General features: G+C 36.9%; 1 protein-coding gene across 1 annotated transcript in view; it reads left to right on the forward strand.

Annotated features, from left to right (window-relative positions):
- The first annotated feature begins 376 nt into the window (after window positions 1-376).
- LOC107551991 (follistatin-related protein 1-like) overlaps window positions 377-23,699 on the forward strand; it is a 42,225-nt gene continuing 18,902 nt past the window's right edge. The window contains exons 1-2 of the mRNA XM_016233800.1: window positions 377-731; window positions 1,000-1,056. Of these exons, the coding sequence (XP_016089286.1) occupies window positions 729-731; window positions 1,000-1,056 (60 nt within the window). The 5' untranslated portion in view covers window positions 377-728. The remainder of the gene's footprint in view (window positions 732-999; window positions 1,057-23,699) is intronic.

Raw genomic sequence — 23,699 nt, forward strand, 5'->3', positions numbered from 1 at the left:
TCATATTAAAACTGTAACTGGAAGTGTGATGGGTGTCTAGAATAGTCTTTCATATAGCCTACACTCTTAAAAATAAAGGTGCTTCAAAAGGGTCTTCAAGCGATGCCATAGAAGAACCATTTTTGGTTCCACGAAGAACCATTCAGTCAAAGGTTCTTTAAAGAACCATCTCTTTCTTACCTTTTTATAATCTGAATAACTTTTTTTCGCCACAAAGAAGCTTTTGTGAAACAGAAAGGTTCTTCAGATGTTAAAGGTTCTTTATGGAACCATTTAGACAAAAAGGTTCTTCTATGGCATCGTGAAGCACCTTTATTTTTAAGAGTGTAGGTACTGGACGCAGCTGTCTTTATTCATTAATCTAGGCTATATCACTTTATTATCAATCTCAGTGTATTTCTCTATCTACGTTTTGAGCTTACAACTTTTCTACCTTTGACCTGAAACAATATTCGATTGTTTTGCATCCTCACAAGCATGCAATTAATTAGCATGCAGTACACCCTGGACTGGACTCTGTAACCTCCAGCAGACTGCGCCGGTCCCTCGCTCACTGAGGAGTGTGTGCTCTTTTCACGGGCCACGGCACGTCACGGAGGGGGCAGGAGCGGATTCCTGAGTGCTGCTCGAGCTTCCTGCGATCACATCCTCCTCAGATCCACATCTACAGCGGAGCGAGACGCCGCGCTTTCCTGCTCCAGCTCACTCAGTCGGCTCTTTTTACAGAAATGGTGAGAAACCTGAACACTCTTTGCAATCTTTTACAGCGTCTAAACAACTTGTGTCGAACTGCCTGGAACGCTTTCTCTGTGTGTAATGTCTCTCTCTTCTCTCTCTTCTCTCTCTTCTCTCTCTTCTCTCCCTTCTCTCCCTTCTCTCTCTTCTCTCTCTTCTCTCCCTTCTCTCCCTTCTCTCTCTTCTCTCTCTTCTCTCCCTTCTATCCCTTCTCTCTCTTCTCTCCCTTCTCTCTCTTCTCTCCGCCCGCTACGCCCGTTACAGATGTTTCGGTGTTTACCCGTGTTTTTCCTCCTGGCTGTAGTCTGCACTCATGCCGAGGTAAGTTATATCAAACCTGCATTCATTAAGGAGAAGAGCTCGTCTTTTTTGAAAAATGTTTATGGGGTTCCGAATTACATTCTTTCTGGAATCCAACTTGCACTTAATGAACTGTAAAAGAAACAAGTCCTGTTAACTTAGAACAAAACAAGGGGGTGATGATGATTATTTTAAAGCTGAACTCAGTATTTCCTTCGTTTTGATCATTGGAATAAGTTTTGCACATAATGAAAATCAGTTTTGATGACATTCAGTCTTCTGGTGGGGGGACCCGCTTTTCTGCGTGGAGCGGGTCGCGACTTCATGGGCGCCGTCATGTTGACATCACGTGATCAGTCGTGATGCATACTATTACTAAAATGTTTATTTTGTATATTTAATGTGAAGTGACATGAGTAAACAAGTGTAATGCATCCAGGCAGCTAAATGTCAGTATAATATCCAAAAACCCCTGGAGCTATAAATGAGACCCATAAGTAAACACATGAAGAGTTTTGCTTTGATTGTCTTGGGGGTCATTTCTATTGGTAAACAATACTCTGTAAGTAGGGGAGAGCGGGGCACAAAGTAACTCTTTTTGACTTTCTCAAATTATGTAAATCCATATGGGGTTCTGAGTATAATTTTTTTTTATCCACAGTAATTTCACACTTGTCTAGTACGAATATGTCGCTTAGTTTCATAATTACAGTGTATACGTTTTCTTTATTTACCCTCAAAAACATGCCCCGTAGGTGGGGAGAATTGTAACATCTGAGGGGCACGTTGTAACATGACCATATAACAGCTTAAAACGTTATCTGATCGAATGAAAAAAATATACAAGATAAATATTTTGTCAATAAAATAAAATAATTCGTTATTTGAAATAAAATAATGGTGTTTTTTAAGAATTAAGCATAATCCGATTTTGGAGTTTGACAATGAACACATTGCAACCATGCTTGGGACGGCCCACATAAACGAGCCAAAATGCTTTACATGTCTTGAAATAATAATTTCTTAACATTAAACATTGACTGTCAGTCTTTGTTCACCTGTTTCTCGTCGTTTATCATTAAGATGTATTAAAGTAAATAGTGTGAATGACATCGGTAATGTCATAGAATAGCACGGCAGGGCACATTGTAACGCAGTGTTACAACATACCCCATCTGCGCAATTGGAATTTAAAACTGGTTACTGTCTTCTGATAGTTAGCGAAGCGTTAAAAAATTATTTAAACTGATAAATAACAGATTGGAGATTAAAATAATAGCAGATTTGTCTCATTTTAAATGAGTAATAAAAACTGAGATGAAAAATGCCAGAAATATAATTTTACTTTGGTAAAATAAATGTTCAGCGATATCTTCAAAAGACTTTTGAATTTTGGCGCACTTTTTTTCTCTATATAATGTTGATATAGTAACTAGTAAATACTGTACATTTTGTTATGCTAGCATGTGTGGAAATATTTAAACCACGTGTGTTACAACTTACCACGCGTTACTTTGTGCCCCGCGCTCCCCTTCAACATTGTTTGAAAGTAATTGAAACCAGACTTTGTGAGATTTTCAAGAAATTCATGACACTTTTTTTGTAATAATAAAACTTTTTAAAAATAACTTTTTTTCCCATTTGCACCGAAAAACAAAAAGTTGGTGGTGAAACATTTTTCACTCAGAAATCGCTAGTAAAATTCACATATACAAGGAAACGGGACATTGAAAAAAAGCATGAAGTTTTGCAGTAGAAAAGTAGTATTTGAAATTTGAAACTTGTAAAATATACTAAACGTTTTACCCAATTCATAAAGAATGGTGGACCAGCTGAGTTGTCAAGATGCATCTGTCACAAAACGCACATTTACATCACCTGGTTTGTGTTTGTGTGGTTAATGAGCTCTGTGTGTGGTGAGAGGTTGGTGGTCTTTGCATTGGAAATTCAAAAGAGCTGTAAACACACAGCTGTTAAAACCAATCAGATAACAAACTGTTAGGAGGTGTTTGTCCAGTGAGTTTACACTGATTTCAGTACTCAGATGCAGCTGCTGATGGGGGCCATATGTTGTGTTTTTTTAGTGTTGAGTTCATTGTGATCTTTCGCTCTCTAGTGTAATAACAACCTGCCAGGTGAGCTGTGTTTAAGCCACACAAGAAGAGGAACTCAACACTTATAAATGAAAGCATTCTTTCACTGTATTGTGGAAATGACCTATGCATTTATTTCCCATGAAATCCAAGAGAATGCCTTCTACTTTTATGTATGTTAAGAAACAACATGCATTTTGGTGAAAGTTGTCTCTTGTGTCAGTAGACACATGCATCAAGAATGCACTTCCTGTGTAAAACATCTGCAGATTCCAAGACAAGCACAATTATACACAAAACAAAGTGGCTTTAGCTTTAAAAATGTATGACATGAGATCACATGTTCCCAAGCATAATTTTTTCATTTAAATGAAGAGTTGTTGTTGTTAGAGCATGCTATTGTATAACAGCATGCACACTATTGTTTGGTCTCTGCTCTAGAATTATCTGTAAGTGATTTCATGCTGACAGGCTTGATAAGAAAACACTTAAGCTAAAAGAACAGCAACTCATAATGGGTGTCATGCAACCCGCATGATTCTTCTCTCCGCTATTCATGCAGTTCATGCTGTGGTTTGTCTCTTTCTTGTATCTCACTCAGTGGGGGCTTTGGAGCTGTCAGAGCTTGTGTTCCCTGAAGGCATGATGTGCTGCTTACATAGACAAGCTCTTAAAAAGAGTGTCACCCCAAATTAAAACTCTGAATTTCCTACTCCCACAATACAATTTGTGCTGGGATGATTTTGTAGTTGGTTGGTAGAGTATGCACACTGTAAGTGTAAGTGGATTTGTGTGCATGTATACTGTATAGTTGAAGTCTAAGGCAAAGAAACAGTTTATTCTTCATTGTTCGTGATTATGTGTTTTCATATAGAGCACATATAAAGACGTATTTTCGCCATTCATTTTCTCCATATGGATTTAAAGAGAAGTTGTAAAGAGAACCAAACCAGCTCCAATACAAATCATAAACTTTAAGCAAAAATGTATATGAAAATTAAGGGCAAAAAAATACAAGATACAAAAAGATACAAAAGATACGAGACTGCATAGATCAGTTGTTTAATAATCATAAACTTATCCAGTAAAGTATACTGTGAATGATATAATTGAACAAAAAACAAGGTTGCTATATAAAACTTTTGATTTATAGCAACTGTAACAAATATCATTACTCAACAATCTTTTGCGGTAGGTCTTAACTGAAAGGTTTGCACATTATTGCCAAGCAATTCTCTACGGAGAAAGTCAATGGATTTTTAAGTTAAGAATGTTACTGTTTTGCACTTTATTGCAGGTTTTACGATTGGTAGTCAGCAAGAAACTTTAAACCATTAAAGGGTCTGTCATCATTTACTGTCATCATTTACTCACCTACATGTTGTTCCAAACCTGTATGACTTTCTTTCTTCCGTGGAATATAAAAGAAGATGTTTGAAAGAATGTTGGTAACCAAACATCCATTGTATGGACAAAATAAAACACTAAGACATCATTCTAAAAGATCTTTAATCTTCCTAAAAAAGAAAGTCATACAGGTTTGGAACAATGTGAAGGCAAGTACATGATGAGAGAAGTTACATTCTTGTGTGAACATTATGCACAAAAATCGGTATGCCTAAGGATTAAACTCTAAAGAAAAACCCTGGTACATGCAATAAAATAAAAAAAATAGCCAGTTCAATTTAAAGAGTAATTTTTTCTTTCCCTTTCAGACTTATCCTCTGTCTCTCTTTGTTGTTTACAGTATACATTAGTGTACAAAGAAAATAGAAGAAGACAGTCCAGAATGTGAAACATTATCACACACACTCACACTCACAAACAAACACATTATCACAAACTGTGGAGGAGAATGAAATTCAGCTTTTCTCATGGCAATGGGTTTTTTCTAACATGACTAAATGTAATAGCAGAGGCAGGATAATGCAGTTACCTAAATCCCATCCTACGATCAAAAAGATTGCTCGCAGAGTTTTGAGTTGCTTTCTACCTGCGTTTCACTGCTGCCTTACAGCAGGTGAATCAACTGTGCTTCAAGCCCTGATAAAAATAGAAGTTACCGAGGGAAAAAGAAAATGAGGGAGAAAGAGAGCGTGAGGTTGGGAAAAAGAGAGGTGTAGTGAAAGAGAACACTGTCAGGGTCACAATGCCCCGTCTCCTGGAGACAAGTGGGCTTTACTAAGAGAGTAACTAGGCTATAATGAGAGCCTGCTGTGATTTCAACTAATAATGGTGTATTTAAGTAAATTACAAATCAGGCCATAGTGAAATAGTTGTTTTGATTTTTCCCAATGTAATGCCTTTGTCTTTTTGTGACGTTATAATGAAAGAAATGTATATGTATTTGTTCCTAATGCACGTTAGTGGATGTGCCAGAAAAGCCAGCTGCCTCACAGCCCAGTCAGTCAATGACTTAATGTTTTTGTATGAAGGCCCCTCATATGGAAACTGGTTGCAGACAGGCTGCCAATGCAGCATAACGTCATGTCTAATGATCCAGAACACATTCACGTGAGCTGAGAAATTACCAAGGAGGTCAGAAAGTCTGTGAGCATTCCCTCTCATCTCAATGGAGCTTGGAGCCATCAATGTAAAATGTTACTAGACAAAATTGATTCGGCGGAATACACAGCTAACTTTGAATGGCCGTTAAGTCTGTTCAGTTTTGAAAAGTCGTGCAGTGTATTCCAGCCTTTAGTAAACAGGATGTTACTCACACATTGGATTTGGACTTGATGTCTTCATGGCCCCATATAATGATACACAGCATTTTTCCTGTCAGCACAATCAGTATTTATAAGCTTCACTAAAATGCTTTCAGTAATCTCTTGCAATGAGGCTCTGGCAGAAGGAATTCTTTCTCCCTCAGGGTGTGAGTCTAATGTCCACAGACAGCTGGTCAGTCTTTTATAAAGAGGATATAAACACTGCTCACCTGGTTACACCAGTGGGACACATGGAAAAGAGCTAAAATGAGAGCAGATATTTTAAGCTGTTCATCTCTGAATACTACATAGTATTTGTGCTACCAATACAAGTATAGTATAGTTAGTTCCATTTCACACTGAATCCAGTCTTCAGTTTATTACCCAAAAGAAGAATAGAAATGTAAAAAATCTGCAGGTTCTGTCTGAATCTGGTCATGTGTTGATTTAGACTGACAAAAACAGCTGAATACGAAAACTGAACTTTAGTGCAGACACATTTGTTTGAAGAACAAGGCTGATGCAAACTTGCTATGGTTGTTGTGTTGCTCAGTGTTGCTTGAGAGCTGTAATATATTTCATACTCTGACTGGAAACCATGTGCTGCATATTAACATTGAAAAAAAAACACTATCCATATCCACTCTTTTCTGTTATTTTCCTTTTTTATCTCTGTCACTGTTATCTCACGTTTGATAAGCTTTCACTCTTATCTTGATTCCTCTCTCTTTCTTTCATATCTCCTTCATCACCGTTCTGTAGTTTGCATTGTTTACCATCTGTTTGCTCTCACCCGTTTTCCTTCGACAATTCCCTCCCCCATGTCTCTCTATGAACGAGCAGTATCTTGTCACTGGCTTTGTGCTGGTGTTTTATGGCCCTGTTTTGTATAGCCATCACTGCTGGCAGAGCTTGAAAGAGCCTTGTAATGAGAAGGAGGAACAGACAGTGGGAAGGATGAGGTGATGAGGGAAATTACGCAAGGGATCAAGAAATTTAGCTCTGCTCGTTCTGATACTGGTGTATGAGGTGATACAGGGACAAGGGGAGTCAAGGAAGATGTAATAAAAAGACTATTTTCTGGGTAATATCCGAAATAAACAAATTTTTATGGTGCTTGTAGTTGTTCTCCACAAAATTACATGTTTTCAAAATGGGATGTATAAATTACGGTCTCAAGGAAGCCCTGTGTAATTAGGGTCCACCAGACCCTGACACATTTCTCAGGGGTGTTCTTTTGTTCAACAACAGCTAGACAGACAGAGCGCAGCAGAATGTAGGAGGCTTATGCTTTTAAAAGTTAAAGTATTTTTTTCCCCTTAAAACAATATTTGACAACAGCCAAAGACACCCATTTGCATGTGTACACAGACAAACATAAAACAACTGATCAGACTTTATATAGCATTTTACTACCACAAAACCTGTCAATAGATTTTAATAGATGGAGAAATTGTTGAAAGTTTTGCTTTGCTTTAACTTTAAAAGGAGGCAGAGGTTTTAGCTAAAAGAAACTTTTTGCACGCAGTTTCATTGAGAGATTTTAGCTTAGCTTTTAGCATCTCTTATTTCATCCCCTTTAAAGCACCATTTTATATTACTAATTAAAATATCAATATTTATATTAATACTTAAAACTGGTCTCGTGAAGGAACTACAGGAGAGTTCCAGGCGAGTTGGGGAAAGCTAATAATTCATTAAAACATAAAAGTGCAAAATGAAAGTAAATAAATTAAAACATTTACACTGTACATATGATGAACTTGCATGAAGTCATGAGATCATTAACCAACATCAAAACAATTGACAAAAAAATTGTTCTATGTGATCCTGCTCTATTTATTTCTCCAGTAACACTGTTTCGTCATTAATGAATAACTACACAGGAACAAATTAGTAACACAATTTTAGCACTATATTTTAGCACTAATGGCAACTATTTTTAACTAACAAGAAACTGAATTAGTAAGTAATAATGCTTAGTCGAATGTGGTAGTTCACTGTTAGCTAAGCAGTTACAGTAACTAACTGCTATTTTTCATACCCCCAGAGAACTACTAAGAACTACTGTATATATGTTCATAATTAATATGAGTAATGCATAATTAATTCTAAAGTGAAGGTCATGGTAACCCACTAGTAATGACTCAAGCATTACCAAATCCGTCGGATCAATATTCTAAAGTGAATAACATGATACCGCTCTAGAAATGACTGAAAATCATTCTAAGATTTTGAGAGTTTTATTGTATAGTAATGACTCAAGTGTTACCATGTTCTTCAGAAGGAATTACTAATCAATTGGATCAGTATTCTAAAGTGAAGATCACGATAACTCCCTAATATTGACTGAAGTCATTGTAAATTGTTGATGTTTTTGTAAGGTTCTGTATAGTAATTCATTCCAATGGATTTGACACAACACTTGAGTCAATATTAGGGCGTTAACATGACCTTCACTTTAGAATACTGATCCAAATAATTACGCATTTCTTTAGAAGGATGTAGTAACACTTAAGTCATTACTATCCAAAACCACATATCTCAAAAGCTTACAATGACTTCAGTCAATATTAGTGAGTTATCATGCTTTTCACTTTAGAATACTGATCCAAATAATTAGTAATCCCTTCTAAAGGATTTGACAATACTTGAGTCATTACTAATGGGTTACCATGATCTTCACTTTAGAATTAATTATACATTATGCATTATTAACATTGATTATGAACCTATAGTAGTTTTGACTAGTTCTCTGGGAGGTATAAAAATAGTAGTCACTGATTAGCTAATAGTTAACTACCGCTTTCAACTGAGCGCTATTACTTACTAATTTGTTAATCAGAGTTTCTTGTTAGTTAATAGTTGTTACTAGAATGGTAATAGTGCACTACTCATTTGTTCCTGTGTAGTTATTCATTAATGACAACAGTATTCTAAAGTGTCACCATTTCTCCTCATCCTTTCCTAGTTGATTTTCATTTGAAAAAAATCTACCATAATGTGTTGTCCGGTAGACAATAAATTCAAACATTTCAGACAATCAATATGTAGTTCAGTCATTAAACTATAGATAGCGCAGACTGATATGACCTTAATGCAATCTGATATCTATCACACAATTTACTACATGGCACAAGTTGATTGGTCTCTGTTTCATCTGCAGCCAATGAGCTTACTAATCAACATTTAAATAGTTTGGTTCAGTATTTGCTTTAAGCAAGTCAGAAACCCTCCACCTCCCCCAGCTCCCCCTGTATAGCTCTGCTATGGGAAATGTATGTACATATGCATCATGTATGTTGTGCGGCAGCAGTAGATGTTCACAGCAGCTTGCCTGTGGATGTATTGGCAGTAACAAATCTCTGCACTTGCTCTGAATCAACAGCAGCAGCATAGCAAATCGATTCCTCTAACACCAAATACATCAACATTGTCATATTCATTACCATGCTAAACTATTCAGAGTGTTATACAGTAAATACAGCATGCGCTATGTACAGGCAACAAAAAGTAGGTTGACTATGTGCAGTTGATGATTACCTCAGATACAACAGACTTGCGTCAGATGTCTAGTGGGGGACAAGAGGGTGCTGTCTCGGGCCTCACAGGACCATAAAACACCCCTGTCTCCTTTGAATAAATTACCATAATGCACAGCTAAAGAGGTTTTAATGAAAGATAAGAAAACAGAGCAGTGCGTGGCCATTTCTGATTGAGAACAACATCCATCTACTTGCTGACAGGTCCTTCACCATATTATGGAGCCTTGTGCAAAGAAAAAGGCCAATGTGAAGAATGTGGGACTGCAAACAAGCACACTTCCTTCTGCAAACACATGTCAGCCATTAACCTAACTCTCCCAGTCCATGACCCTTCACAGAGTAGCGCAGCAGACAGGCCTGGACGGCTGGAACAGAGCCTAGATACAGATGGAAGGCGGGACATAGACTGAGAAATGTAACTTGGGTGAAAGAGAGAAGTTGGCGGGATCTACAAAAAGCAGAAGACTGGCTGTAATCCTGAGCGACAGCCAAAATGAGACAAAAGACTAGAGGCCAGAGAGGAGTAAAATGGATCGATTCACTGATGTGCAGCGAGAGATGGTGCCACTTGAGAGGAAGCTTTAAAGAGAGCGATGGAGAAGAGAAATAGAAAGAGAATGTAATTACAGCAGCCGAAATGTAGGAAATAAAAAGGAAAAAGACTGTCCCATGCTGCCCGCAGTGCGCTGGCATCCATCCACTGTCTTATTGCCAAGACCAGATTTGGAGACTGCTGAAAGGGCATTACAATTGTGTCACTTCGGTGATAGGTTTTTTAAAAATTAATTCAATCATAGAGGTTTAGGAGAATTCATACTTAGTGCAGTACCAGCACTTATTGATACCTCAGACATTATATTTTTAATTTTTGCAGATAATTCAGCCAGGATTGCTTATTTTTATTTGGTTGGTAATGCAATCTTTGATATTATTACTGTTAAAGTTAACTTGCAAATTTATAGATATTAATATTATATTATAATATTTAACAGCTTGCTTTATTAAAATCCAGTTTGATCTTGGAAACAATACTAGTCCTCTCACTATTTTATTGCATTGCATTGCATTTAATATTTTCCCTCACAAAGATTTGGATTCTATGATATTTAACAATGGTCCTGTTGGGTTGTGTATTGAAAATCTTAGGCCAAAATTCCATACAATTTCATTTTCAGTTGTCTGCAAGCAGTGGTATTTAATTCCTTCAGAAAGAGCAAATCTATTTCAAGCCTATTTAGTCCTTATGGACAATTGAAATGAGAAAAGAATGCTGTTATTTTTCCTGGGTGCTGTGTACCCCCCCCCCCATAATGAACATTTGTGGTTCATCTTATCTCTATCCCACTGCTATAGAAGAATCTGCATGGCTCATTTGAACTTTTAACAGTTCTGCCACATTCACACACTCTGTTCCTTTGTGTGTGTCATTGAGAGCACGCTCCTGAGGCCTCGGCGCTGCCGATTACTGAGAGCTCCATACAACCTGGAATGTGATGCACTAAAATAGAATGACATCACTGGAATTCCATTCCGATAAAGGAGAAAAATGGTCAAGAATGCACAGATGGGATGGCACACATACCTTTTCCTCTGACTGATATGTTGGGAGTTTTGATGCAACAGTCAGAAGGGTTTTATTGTTGTTGTTTTTGTTTTTCATAACAAAAAGCATACAGTTTGAGAGCAGTTTAAGTGCATTGGAATTTCAGCTGCATATTTGTGACAGCTCCTCTGACCCATATAACTGAGAGGTTTGAAACGGGACAGACTCTACTGGAATGTCCCATGAGAGAATTCAGGAGAGAGGAATTTCCTCACTATCCTCCCTGCTCTCTCTTTAGGAGGCATTTCTATTGAGTGGAGATAACTTACGCTGTTGATTGTGGGAAAATTCAGACTTTGAGCTTGCAAGCTTGTGTATAGGAAAGAAAAGAGGAGAGAAAATAAAAGATGAATGAGGGAAGAGAAAAGAAATTACATCATACCATTGCATACTTTAGAGAGAACTTGAGCTCATTAGCTGTGACATCATCTTTTAAACAAATAAAATACACACCCAAAATGCACAAGATTTTAGGGCAAAGCTTATTTTTACATTTAAATTTCTTAAAGTGAAGAAATAAAAGGAATAGTTCACCCAAAAATGTAAATGTACTCACCATCAGGGTATCCAAGATGTTGATGAATTTGCTTCTTCATTGGAACAGATTTGGAGAAATGTAGCATCACATCACTTGCTCACCATCCTCTGCAGTGAATGGGTGCCGTCAGAGTTCAAACAGCTGATAATAATACAAGTCATCACAATAAGTAATCCACACCACTCCAGTCCACCAATTAATGTCTTGTGAAGTGAAAAGCTATGTGTTTGTAACAAACAAAACCATCATTAAGACATTGTAACTTCAAACCTGTGTAAACCAGTGAAAAAGTTGTCTCATCTGAATTATTTGTATTATGATACACCAAAATACATATTTTGCTGACTTTGATAATCCAACATTTTCACTTGGCTCTTTGAAATATAGCGTTCCACAGCCCAGTGTTTCTCAGAGCTGTGTAACGGCACTGGGTCAGCAGTACAACAATCACCATCTAACAAGGCCATTGATTACAAACCTAAACGATCTGCTTCATTAGGATGTGCTACACTTTGCTTGACATTTAGAGCTGTATTACACAATGGTTTTGCTGCTAGTGTTTATACTGTATTTATATGCATGCATTCTACACATTGTTGCTTACCATTTGCAAAGCAAGTTTCTCCATCATAGTGTAAAACACTGTACAGTGAAGAGCGGGGTAAGATGTGCCACAGCTTCCAATTAACTCTAGAAAACTTTATAGTTGCATGCATGTGACAAAACATTTTTGTCATATGCATCATATTCAGTTGTCTGTCACTGAAGAATTCACATTATAAAGCAGTTATGTTAAAGCTATTTTGCAAAAAGCTAATTTTGCACATGGCAAATAAAATGTAGTTAACTAAAAAGCAAACATTTGGAAGTCTAAAATACTGTATATATTATATGATTATGTTGAATTGCATGAAACCATGTAAATTATTTGACTGACAGTTAACCACAAATTATTAAGCACAACACAACATCTCTAAAAAATCAGGGGAAAAAAACATTTACATCTTCTGAATATTAAAAATGTTTTTAGGCTGGTTTATGCAAATCTTGGGCAGGAAAATGTGAACGATGTAGATAAGCAAAATTGGTATTTGGAATAAGGTAGTATAATTTCTTAACAGTTTATTGTATATACAGTATGCAACTCATTTGTGAGCACATATTTTTTTTTAAAGTAAATCATCCACATATTCTCAAATAATTCAGAATTTTTTTGTGAAAAATCATATTTCCATAACCCTGTGTTGTAGATCTTGCAATTTTAGGTAAAAGCAGACATAATGAAATACAATTTGATGCATTCATTTTACAACTGTTTCATTTCTCCTTGGTTAGACAGCTTAAGCACAAAGTGGCCAGAACAATCATATTTTTGTGGTATCATAGCCATCCTGTGTCTCCAGTGCTCTTTTCCTCTCTTTCTTATTATTTTGACCGTGTAAGTGTATCCTGGCGCACAGCTTTGCATTCGAGTGTCTTGAATTCTTGCTCAGCTGTGGCTTTGCTAGATTGCCATGGTAATAGAGATGCTGTTTGACATGCCTTTCATCTAACGTAATCAGCTTTCAGTGATGCTAGAAGGAGGCCTTGAGTGTGGTTTGTAGTCTCTTATGCTTTTTAGCTCGGTTGCTATCTTTTTTCCCCGCATCCTCTCATCCCTGCTCATTTCCAGTCCACGGTTTCCCAGCATGTCCCTCTCGATGCAGAGAATGTGTGAGCTCCAGCAGCACTGTATCTGCAGACTCTGCTCGGGGTTAGTGTGTCTGTGTGGGGGAAGGTCAGGAAGTGAAAGCCTGGCTTTGTCTAGAGAAGGATTGCTTTTTTGCAAAAATCTAAATTCGAATTCCCAGCCTGCCACGTGCAACCATTTATCTTCCTTAAAGAGCAAGGGTGAAGTATGCTATGTGGACAAGCAAGAAAAATTGGTTTTTTAAAACATTATCTCCCAGTCGAAAAATAATGACACATTAACGATAACGTGTGGGATTAGTCATCATGGTGGCACATTCCCACAGCAGTTTATGTTTTTGAAAACATCTATTCACCATGCAAACCACTAAAACAAGCATTGTGTGCCTGTGAAAGCACACATTTTTTAGTGGTTCGGGAGCTAATGTATGATCCTCTCAGGTTGTTTGCATTGTAAGATCAATGTGCTTTATGCATCCTGGGGACAGAGTTAATGATGTTTATAAAATAAGCCTTCAGCTAGAAATTTTAATTATCCTCTCTGACTCTTGGGGTTGTTGAATACATATGGGTCAGTAGAATGACACTCCCTTTGATTAAGCTATTCAAAAATACGTTAAAACAATTATTTATACAGACTATGACTATGATTTATGAATACACCTTTTATGATGAACACGTTTTTAATTTCTGAATTACAATATTTTTTTTGTGGGGCTGGCCTGGGATGTGTAAACATTGTCTGGAGATTGTAATTGTGAAGAAAAAGTCCTATTGAAACTTATTTAAAGCTTGGAATTATATAAAGACATTAAAAAAACCACAGTTAAAGGTATAGTTCACCCAAAAATTGTAATTACCCTATGATTTACTCATGCTCAAGCCATACTAGGTGTATATGACTTTCTTTATTCAGACGAATAAAATCAAAGTTATATTAAAAAATGTCCTCTTCTAAGATTTTTAATGGCAGTGAATGGGTGTCGAGATTTTGAAGCCCAAAAAAGTGTATCCATCCATCATAAATGGTGCTCCACACGGCTCCAGGGAATGAATAAAGGCCTCCTGAAGTGACTCGATGTGTTTGTGTAAGAGAAATGTCAATTTTTAAAACCTTATAAACTGTCATCTCTAGCTTCTGCTAACTGTCGTACGCACTTTTACGAGAGAATGGCATTCCAGCGGATGATGTAGGACGTAGGCCTAGCGTACTCTCCGGTGAGAAGAGACGAACGCATTGGGTTGGGTATCGTTAGAAGTTTATCAATTCCGATTCCAATTCTGCTTATCGATTCCAATTCTTTTCGATTCCCATTTTTGATTCCAATGTGATTAAATAATGATATCAAATATTTATCCTGTGTCTCTTTTTTGCAAACCATTTATTGGAGCTGAATACCATGAACAAAAATCAACAGGCTACATAAAAACTGGACTCTTTAAGAGCTGTTTGTGTGCAAAATAGAACTGCATTCATTCAAAATAGAACTACATCGTTTTTTTCCCCCAATGGAAGTTGTGGATCTCTCATGATTATAAAAAAAAAACATTAGACAACTAAACAAAATCAAGTAATTTATGAATGAATGATTCAATGACTCACTCAAGATGCAATAGTTTCATTACTGGATGAATCAGCGTTCTTGAACGAATCACTTGTATGATTCAAAGACAAATACATTTTAACAGCCCGCATCGATTCACTTCAGAAAGTCTTTATTAACCCCCCGGAGCTGTGTGGAGCACTTTTTTCAAAATCTCAACTCCCATTCACTGACATTCTAAAGCTTGGAAGAGCCAGGACATTTTTAAAAGGTATTAGGATATTTTAAAGTCACAATGTGTAATTTCTATAATCTCTGACATCTTGTCATTGACCCATATATTGTACGAACACAGACAAAAAAGAAAACATTTACACTGACCTCTATGAAATACCTTGATGACTAGTGAACATCTGTTGTAGTTAAATCTGATGCTGTCCCATAATACTTACATCTGTGTACACCACCCTTGTACGTTTTACGATCATTACAATGCCCCCCCCCCCCCCCTCGTTTTCATCTGTACATCCTCTGCTTCACACATTTACAGTTACGCCCAGTGGCATTCAGAACAGCTGAAGTCAGCGTGTTGCTGTTTCCTCGCAGGGTGACATTTATGCTTGAGTTATGGAGATGTTGATGCTCCTGGAGGGAGATCAATGGAGGTTTTCTCTGGCTGGTGACATTCACTCTGGCAGTATTGACTCAGAAATAATGCTCAAAAACAAACAAACAGGCTCCTTTGGGGTTTCCTCCGCACATCGACAGGGGTTTGTGTCGCATCCATCTGTGAGTCTAATCAAGCCCACCCAGCTGCTGACTTAGTTATGAGAAAACAGCTCATTCTAATCAGCACAACTTATTGGTATACATAGAAAACAATTAAACCTTTAGCTAAACGAGCAGGGACAATGAGTTGTAGACAATAGACTCTGGAAATAGTTTCCTGGAGGGGTTTTCTTAGTGCATTATCTTGAATTTTCCATTGGCATTGAATCTTTGAAAGATGTTTGGAGTTTTATTTCAAGCACTTAGTGGCAAGTCAACTATAATGTTCCCTTATTAGATACTCATAAACTGCATTTGGTTTTCTGACTCATTTCTGTCAAAAAATCTGTGTCATTTTACTTTTGGATTGACAGAAATTCTAATTACAAAGTTTACACCCTTCATGAAGCGACTCTAATACACTTATTTGAATTTGAATGAGTTCTTTTCCATGCCAGTTTATTGTTGTGGTCACAGAGTTTACATTCTCTCTCCAGCATGTTCAAACAAAATGTGGCTGCTTTCTGATGGCTGAAAGTCAAAAGACTAGCTACACAAAACCCATACATGTATTTTTTTCTCTTGCATTCACTGTAATCTTTTTCCTGCACTCTCAGTTTTCTTGTCCAGTACAGCCATCATGTTTTATCTGTAGTATGCTGTATCGCTTAGTTTTCAGATTGTCTTCGGTGCTCCAACTCAAACTCCCTTCCCTTCCTCAGTGCTTCTGTTTATATTCAGTTCTCCAAACTCTTACCACTGTGCTGAAAGGAACCTGACAACCTCATGCCTTTTGTGTTGCTTCAGACGAGATTCTTACTGAACTGCTTTTAAAAGCAAAGACAGTGAAAGCTATCTTAAGATAAGTGGCATCACTAGCTGTGCATGTCAGATGATGTTTTTGCACTGGCGCAGGTCTTCTGTTGAAGTGCACCCCGCATTTATGATGCAGTCTGGACAGCATATTATCTGGTTCCAGCAAATTCATCAGTAAACATCAGCTTTTTTAGCATGCAGCTTTTTCAGTAATTAAAGATTCAACTTACAAGTACATTTTCACGAGTGAAATGACTCACGCATGGTGTGCTGCCACAATGTTAGTGCTGGTACATCAATTTTATCCATTAGCAAAGCTCCACTTGGCTACAGTTTATATGTACATTCGTATGCTCACCAAGGCTGCATTTATTTAAGGAAAAACACAAAACAGTAATATTGTGATTTTTTTTTTTAAATAAGTACTTTCTATTATGATATATTTTCAAATGTAATTTGTTCCTGTATGGCAAAGCTGGGTTTTCAGTCATTAGAAATCATTCTAATAAGCTGATTTGCTGCTCAAGAAACATGTCTTATTATCAATATTGAAAAAACTTGAGCTGCTTAATATTTTTATGGAACATTTTTTTTTCAGGTTTCTTTGATGAATAGAAAGTTCAAAAGAACAGAATTCTTTTGTAACATTATAAATGATTTTACTGCCACTTTTGATCAACGTAATGTGAAATTAAAGTATTAAATTCTTTCAAAACATTTTTGATGATTTTGTATGTTTAAAATTACATTAGATTTATATACATGTAATGATACTGTAAAACAAACATTTTCTACAATAAAATGTAAATTATAAATTGCATTTCACTTTCGGGAAAAAAGTAATTTTATAATGCAATACATGTACATTTACAGAAAAGTATTGCTAATATTGCTTTTTTGAATGCAAAAATATGAGTCTTGTATGCTATATGGTAGGAAAAACTCTTCCCAGATTTCTCATTTGCATCACACTTGATTATCTTTCATAGAGTTTCATACAGGTATTACTATAGCGATCTATCAGTTATTTTTAATATTTTTAATATTTATCAGTTATTATGTACAGAGGGGGTTTATGCTACATTTCATGTGTAATGCATTGTGTTTGTGTGTTCAGCACTGTGCAGGTATTTTAAGGGATTATTATATCGGTTAATTTAATACATGTTATAAATGTAAAACATGCAGGCACAAAAATATCATGAAACATCATATGTTTTGGTGAATTTCTGACAACCACCTTTATTATTTAATAAGATTTATGCACTGCATATGTGCATACACTGTGAAGGGAAGTGTGATGTTTAGTCATTTTTGTGGTGAGACGAGCAGGTAATGATTCTCTCTGCTTTGACAACGATCTCCATTATGAAGCCATAAGATAGTCACACACTCTTTAAATCAGTTTGTGGAGTGAGAAAGTCCAGAAATGTGCTTTTCTCTGGATGAATAGAGACCCAGCATGCAGAGGAGACTATGATGGGGGAAATATCAATGGGAGAAATAAAAAGCTGTCATCTACATTTTCCTCCTTGCATCGTGGAGTCAGTTAACCTGGGTTCAGTCTTTCCTCAATCTATCAGTCACTGCTCTCTGCATGCGCCCATTAATTCTTCCCCTGAAACTAATATTCCTCCTTCTCCTGTTGTCATTCTCTCAGCCTATTCATTCTGCAATTTATTCCTTTCTCTGCTGAGAGTCTGCATTTGCCCTCTATACACTTGTAGTCAGCACTGCACAATACTCTGCTCCTGGAAGCCTAATTTATGAAATTCAGTAAGCACAAAGTGTGATAAAGAAAGAGACGAAAACAGGTAGAGGAGGAATAAAAGGAAAGAGTAAAGTAAATGAAAGATTGAAGCCATGTGAGACTCTTTCACTGGGACAGGACATGATTCTGCTTTTATTGTAAGAGAAAATGGGCAACTGTTATCTTCAGTTGCAATGTAGCATGTTATCCGGACTATTATGAAAGAGGTGTTTTAAGGTGTGCTGTACTGTTTTTCCACAAGGTCCATAGGAACAAATGAGAACAGATAGCCGGGTGACAGGGATGTGACAAACATATCTCCGCGGACTAGATAAGGACAGGAAGAATGATTTTTTTCAGCGGCCTTGGATGTGGAAGCATGTTTCCTGTTCATTTTCTCCATATGTGGCCATTTCATAAAATCCTTTAGCATTCAAGTAACCAAACCAATACAAAATTTGAGTAGGCATGAAAATAAAAAGGCATTCACCCTATCTATTTTCTAAATTGAAGTTCTTGATCTTATGGTGAACGGTTCATCCATGCATGTTTATTTATTTATTCATTTTAACCCCTACAAATTATGTATAATGTATCTTTAGGTGAAATGACGGCCTTCTCTCTGGTGCCGTATGCGAGTCTTCTCAAATCATTTATTCTGCTTAACCCACCCCATTCTTACTGTGAGTTTGCATTCATGTCCCCATACAGTAATGTAATATATGACATATTACCCTATACATACATTCTCTGGATAGATGAAGATAGAAGTTTATAACGTATATAAAATCCCCATAGTGAAATTTATATATGTACATCACCCCAAAATGTATCATTTGCACTCTCAAAATGTACCTAACGTTTATGAGTTTGTTTACTCTGCCGAACACAAAATAAGATGCTTTGAAGAATGTTGGTAACCAAACAGTTGCTGGTACCCATTGACATCCATAGTATGGAAAAAATATTATGGATGTCAATGGCTACCGTCAACGGTTTTGTTGCTCACATGCTTCCGAATTTCTTCTTTTGTGTTCCACTGAGCAAGGGGAAGCTCAGCTGTCAGTGTGGAGTGACATGAGGGTGAGTGAATGATGACAGATGTATATTTTTATGAGTGCATTTACCCTCTATACACTTGTAGGCAGCACTGCACAATACTCTGCTCCTGGAAGCCTAATTTATGAAATTCAGTAAGCACAAAGTGTGATAAAGAAAGAGACGAAAACAGGTAGAGGAGGAATAAAAGGAAAGAGTAAAGTAAATGAAAGATTGAAGCCATGTGAGACTCTTTCACTGGGACAGGACATGATTCTGCTTTTATTGTAAGAGAAAATGGGTGACTGTTATCTTCAGTTGCAATGTAGCATGTTATCCGGACTATTATGAAAGAGGTGTTTTAAGGTGCGCTGTACTGTTTTTCCACAAGGTCCATAGGAACAAATGAGAACAGATAGCCGGGTGACAGGGATGTGACAAACATATCTCCGCGGACTAGATAAGGACAGGAAGAATGATTTTTTTCAGCGGCCTTGGATGTGGAAGCATGTTTCCTGTTCATTTTCTCCATATGTGGCCATTTCATAAAATCCTTTAGCATTCAAGTAACCAAACCAATACAAAATTTGAGTAGGCATGAAAATAAAAAGGCATTCACCCTATCTATTTTCTAAATTGAAGTTCTTGATCTTATGGTGAACGGTTCATCCATGCATGTTTATTTATTTATTCATTTTAACCCCTTCAAATTATGTATAATGTATCTTTAGGTGAAATGACGGCCTTCTCTCTGGTGACGTATGCGAGTCTTCTCAAATCATTTATTCTGCTTAACCCACCCCATTCTTACTGTGAGTTTGCATTCATGTCCCCATACAGTAATGTAATATATGACATATTACCCTATACATACATTCTCTGGATAGATGAAGATAGAAGTTTATAACGTATATAAAATCCCCATAGTGAAATTTATATATGTACATCACCCCAAAATGTATCATTTGCACTCTCAAAATGTACCTAACGTTTATGAGTTTGTTTACTCTGCCGAACACAAAATAAGATGCTTTGAAGAATGTTGGTAACCAAACAGTTGCTGGTACCCATTGACATCCATAGTATGGAAAAAATATTATGGATGTCAATGGCTACCGTCAACGGTTTTGTTGCTCACATGCTTCCGAATTTCTTCTTTTGTGTTCCACTGAGCAAGGGGAAGCTCAGCTGTCAGTGTGGAGTGACATGAGGGTGAGTGAATGATGACAGATGTATATTTTTATGAGAGTTATCTCTTCAATGTTATGTGGGAAGCTAGCTCAGCTAGCCTGCAAGAGCTCACGGCTGTGGCCACCATTCCTGTTTCTATGGTAACAGTGAATTTTTGATTGGTGGATCTCGCTTCAGGAATTTGGGTAGTGTAGTACTACATATGGAATTCAGCTATTAAAAATGAAGTTTCTGTGAGTTACTGCTTCTGCAGGGGCATATACAATCACTTCACAAACCTCAGAACTCAGGAAGTCTTGAAAGCTTTATATGTTCTTGCTTTAAAAATTCTCTTTGGAATATAGGAACCCTAGAAATCACCTACTTATAATTCAGCATCCATATTTTAGAGTTGTTTTAGCTTGTGTAGGACACATATTTTAGTTATAGGAATTCTATTGGAAAATTGTTTACCATTTAAAAGTTTGGGGTTTGTAAAAAAAGCGATTATGCATTAAATTGATCAAAAGGGCAGTTGTTTTGAACTGTCTATTCATAAAAGAATCCTGTATCACCATTTTTTTTTTTTAAAAAGAAAAAAAAAACAGCACAACATTGGTAATAATAAAAAATGTTTGTTTTTCTGAAGAATCATGTGACACTGAAGACTGGAGAAATGATACTGAAAATCCAGCTTTGATCACAGGAATAAATTACATTTTCAAATATATTAAAATAGAAAACAGTAATGTCAAATTGTAATAATTTATGACAAATTGTATCACAATTAATGGTTTTACTCAGTTTTTTTATTAAATAAACACAGCTTTGGTGAGAATAGATACATTTAAATAAAAAAAATTCTTACAGACACCAACATTTTGAACAGTATTGCATGCACATATGAGATGTATTGTATTTTAATATTTGCACTTCAAAAAGAAAAGGTTATAAATGCAGAACCTTATAAGGGTGAAGTGTGTAGCTGAAGACTCTTCCTCTCAGGCATTGCTATTTAATTGGAGCTCTCTTCCCTCCCAAGACACTGGGTCTTTTCCCTCTAGCTGTACTCAACACTTTCCATCTTTCTTGTCTCTTCCACTTTTCTATTATTTCCTGATTATGCCTTCTCCACACTTTCCTCATAGATGCATTTGAACAAGCGTAGGATATACCCACTAAACTTCTGGGCTGATCATCAACAGCTTGTTGTGGCCTAAATCGGTCATTTTAATTAAAACAATGAAATAATAAAAATATTATTGTAATAACTGCCTGATTATCTAGTACGGTACATCTGTATAATCTGACCTTTTAGTTTCGATGTGTTTGTTAGTCCCACAGTTCCACTGTCTCAACAGTTTTCAGAGTTGTAATGAACAGCTGTAGTCCGGTCCACAGAGATTTCAGCTGTTCTCTGCCACTCATCATCCCAAAAAAGGATAGTTATCCCAGAAAAGAAAATTCTATAATTTACTCACCCTTAAAGGAACACTCCACTATTTTTGAAAATAGGCTCATTTTCCAACTCCCCTAGAGTTAAACAGTTGAGTTTTTACCGTTTTCGAATCCATTCAGCCGATCTCCGCGTCTGGCGGTAGCACTTTTAGCTGTAGCTTAGCATAGATCATTGAATCTGATTAGACCGTTAGCATCTCGCTCAAAAATGACCAAAGAGTTTCAATATTTTTCTTCTGTAGTTACATCGTGTACTAATGAAAAGTTAGGAACACATTAACATGTGATAAACGTGATCATCAGTCAATCAGGACACAGCGCGTTTACACTGCAGAGGATGGCCCCGGTGCAAAGTCGTCCTGAAGTGGGTTTTCTTTTGATTTTCAATCGCGGGACATTTTACAAATCAAAATAAGTGTACAAGTCTCACTAGCGCTCCACAGCCTGGTGTTCTCATTCTCTCTTCTGACAGTTTGGGAGCGAGGGGGTGGGGTTTTGTGTGACGTCGACCTGCGAATACAGACACAATGGTTGGATTGCATTAACATTATACTGAGATCCGATCACAATACGTGATCAATGCCAAGTGTAAACGCAGCCTTAGTTTCAGTCTTTCTGAAAATCCTGCGTCGAATTGTGCCTTGTTTGTAAATGATTCCACGGTAAAATGTAGTGAACAAAGGACCAAGTTCTTATTGACGTGGTCAGGATCTTTATTAAAAATAAAGTTAATCAAATAAAGTGTATCATTTGGTTTCTGCACAGACCTGCGTTTGCCACTCTTGTCATTTATTTACTATGTGTGTGAATCAGTAGGCGGGGCTAAACAGGCAGTGATGTAGAATTGGTGGGTGGGGCTAAACAGGCAGTGATGCAGAAGCAAGCGTTGATCTTCTTCTGCAGAGGCGGAATTCAGCCACACTATTAAATCATAGAGTCATACATTCCACAAGCCGTTGTTTTGGCAGACTGGCTTCAATATAAGCTGTTTTTAGACTAATGAGAAAGTTTTGAGTTATGAAACTTACAGGATGCTTTTATAGTACAATGACCTCTTATAGATCAAAAGTTTAAGGGAATTTTGATTTCTCAGGTCATGACACCTTTAAAGAATGTTAATTTTTTTTTTTTTTGACCATATGGAAGTCAATGGGAACTGAAACTGTTTGGTTACCAACATTCTTCAAAATATTTTGTGTCTCCTTTTGTGTTCCACAGAAGAAAGTCGTATAGGTTTGGAACCACGAGGGGGACTAAATGACAGAATTTTAATTTTGACTACCTTAGTGGCCATTCACATATCGCTTTTTTTGCGCGCTCAAGTTCGTTATTTCAAATGTAGACGCGCGGCAGGCACGCTCATAATGGAAGCGACACAGAAAAGCGGCATGCCTAGCGTTTTCTACGCGTTTTAAGGCGCGACATGTGAATGGCCCCTTAAAGGGTAATTGTTCACACATACAGTCATTCATTTTCAATGAAAGTTTGCAATTTCAGGCAACATTAGCAGCACAGACTTTTGACAGTGAGGCGTAGTTCAGTAATATGCAAATGAGAAGCACCTATCAATACAGTTACCAATACAATAGCCGCCTCATACAGTTTTTTACACTGCAGTCAAGTTTAAACTGATTGCATAGAGACACTGTGAACACCGTTTCAGACACATGCACATGCTCTGAGCCGCTTCAACCGACTAAGTTGCCTCTTCCCTGCCTGAGGCACAAACCCACATGACAGTTTTTCACTATATTAAACTTATATTACCACTGCAAGCATTTGGTTAACAGCCACTGACCAACATCTGCGCTGAGAATGTCTAGTGGTCTTACTGATAAGTAATATTACTCTAGCAATTATGTGGTTTGTGTGTGTTGCACCTGAATACACATCTGCATACTTTATATACAGTAGCTGAATTTAAAAAAAATTTCTTTACCAGTG

This window comes from Sinocyclocheilus grahami, unplaced genomic scaffold (genome assembly GCF_001515645.1).
Source record: "Sinocyclocheilus grahami isolate Dianchi unplaced genomic scaffold, SAMN03320097.WGS_v1.1 scaffold439.1, whole genome shotgun sequence".
NCBI classification, from domain to species: Eukaryota; Metazoa; Chordata; class Actinopteri; order Cypriniformes; family Cyprinidae; genus Sinocyclocheilus; species Sinocyclocheilus grahami.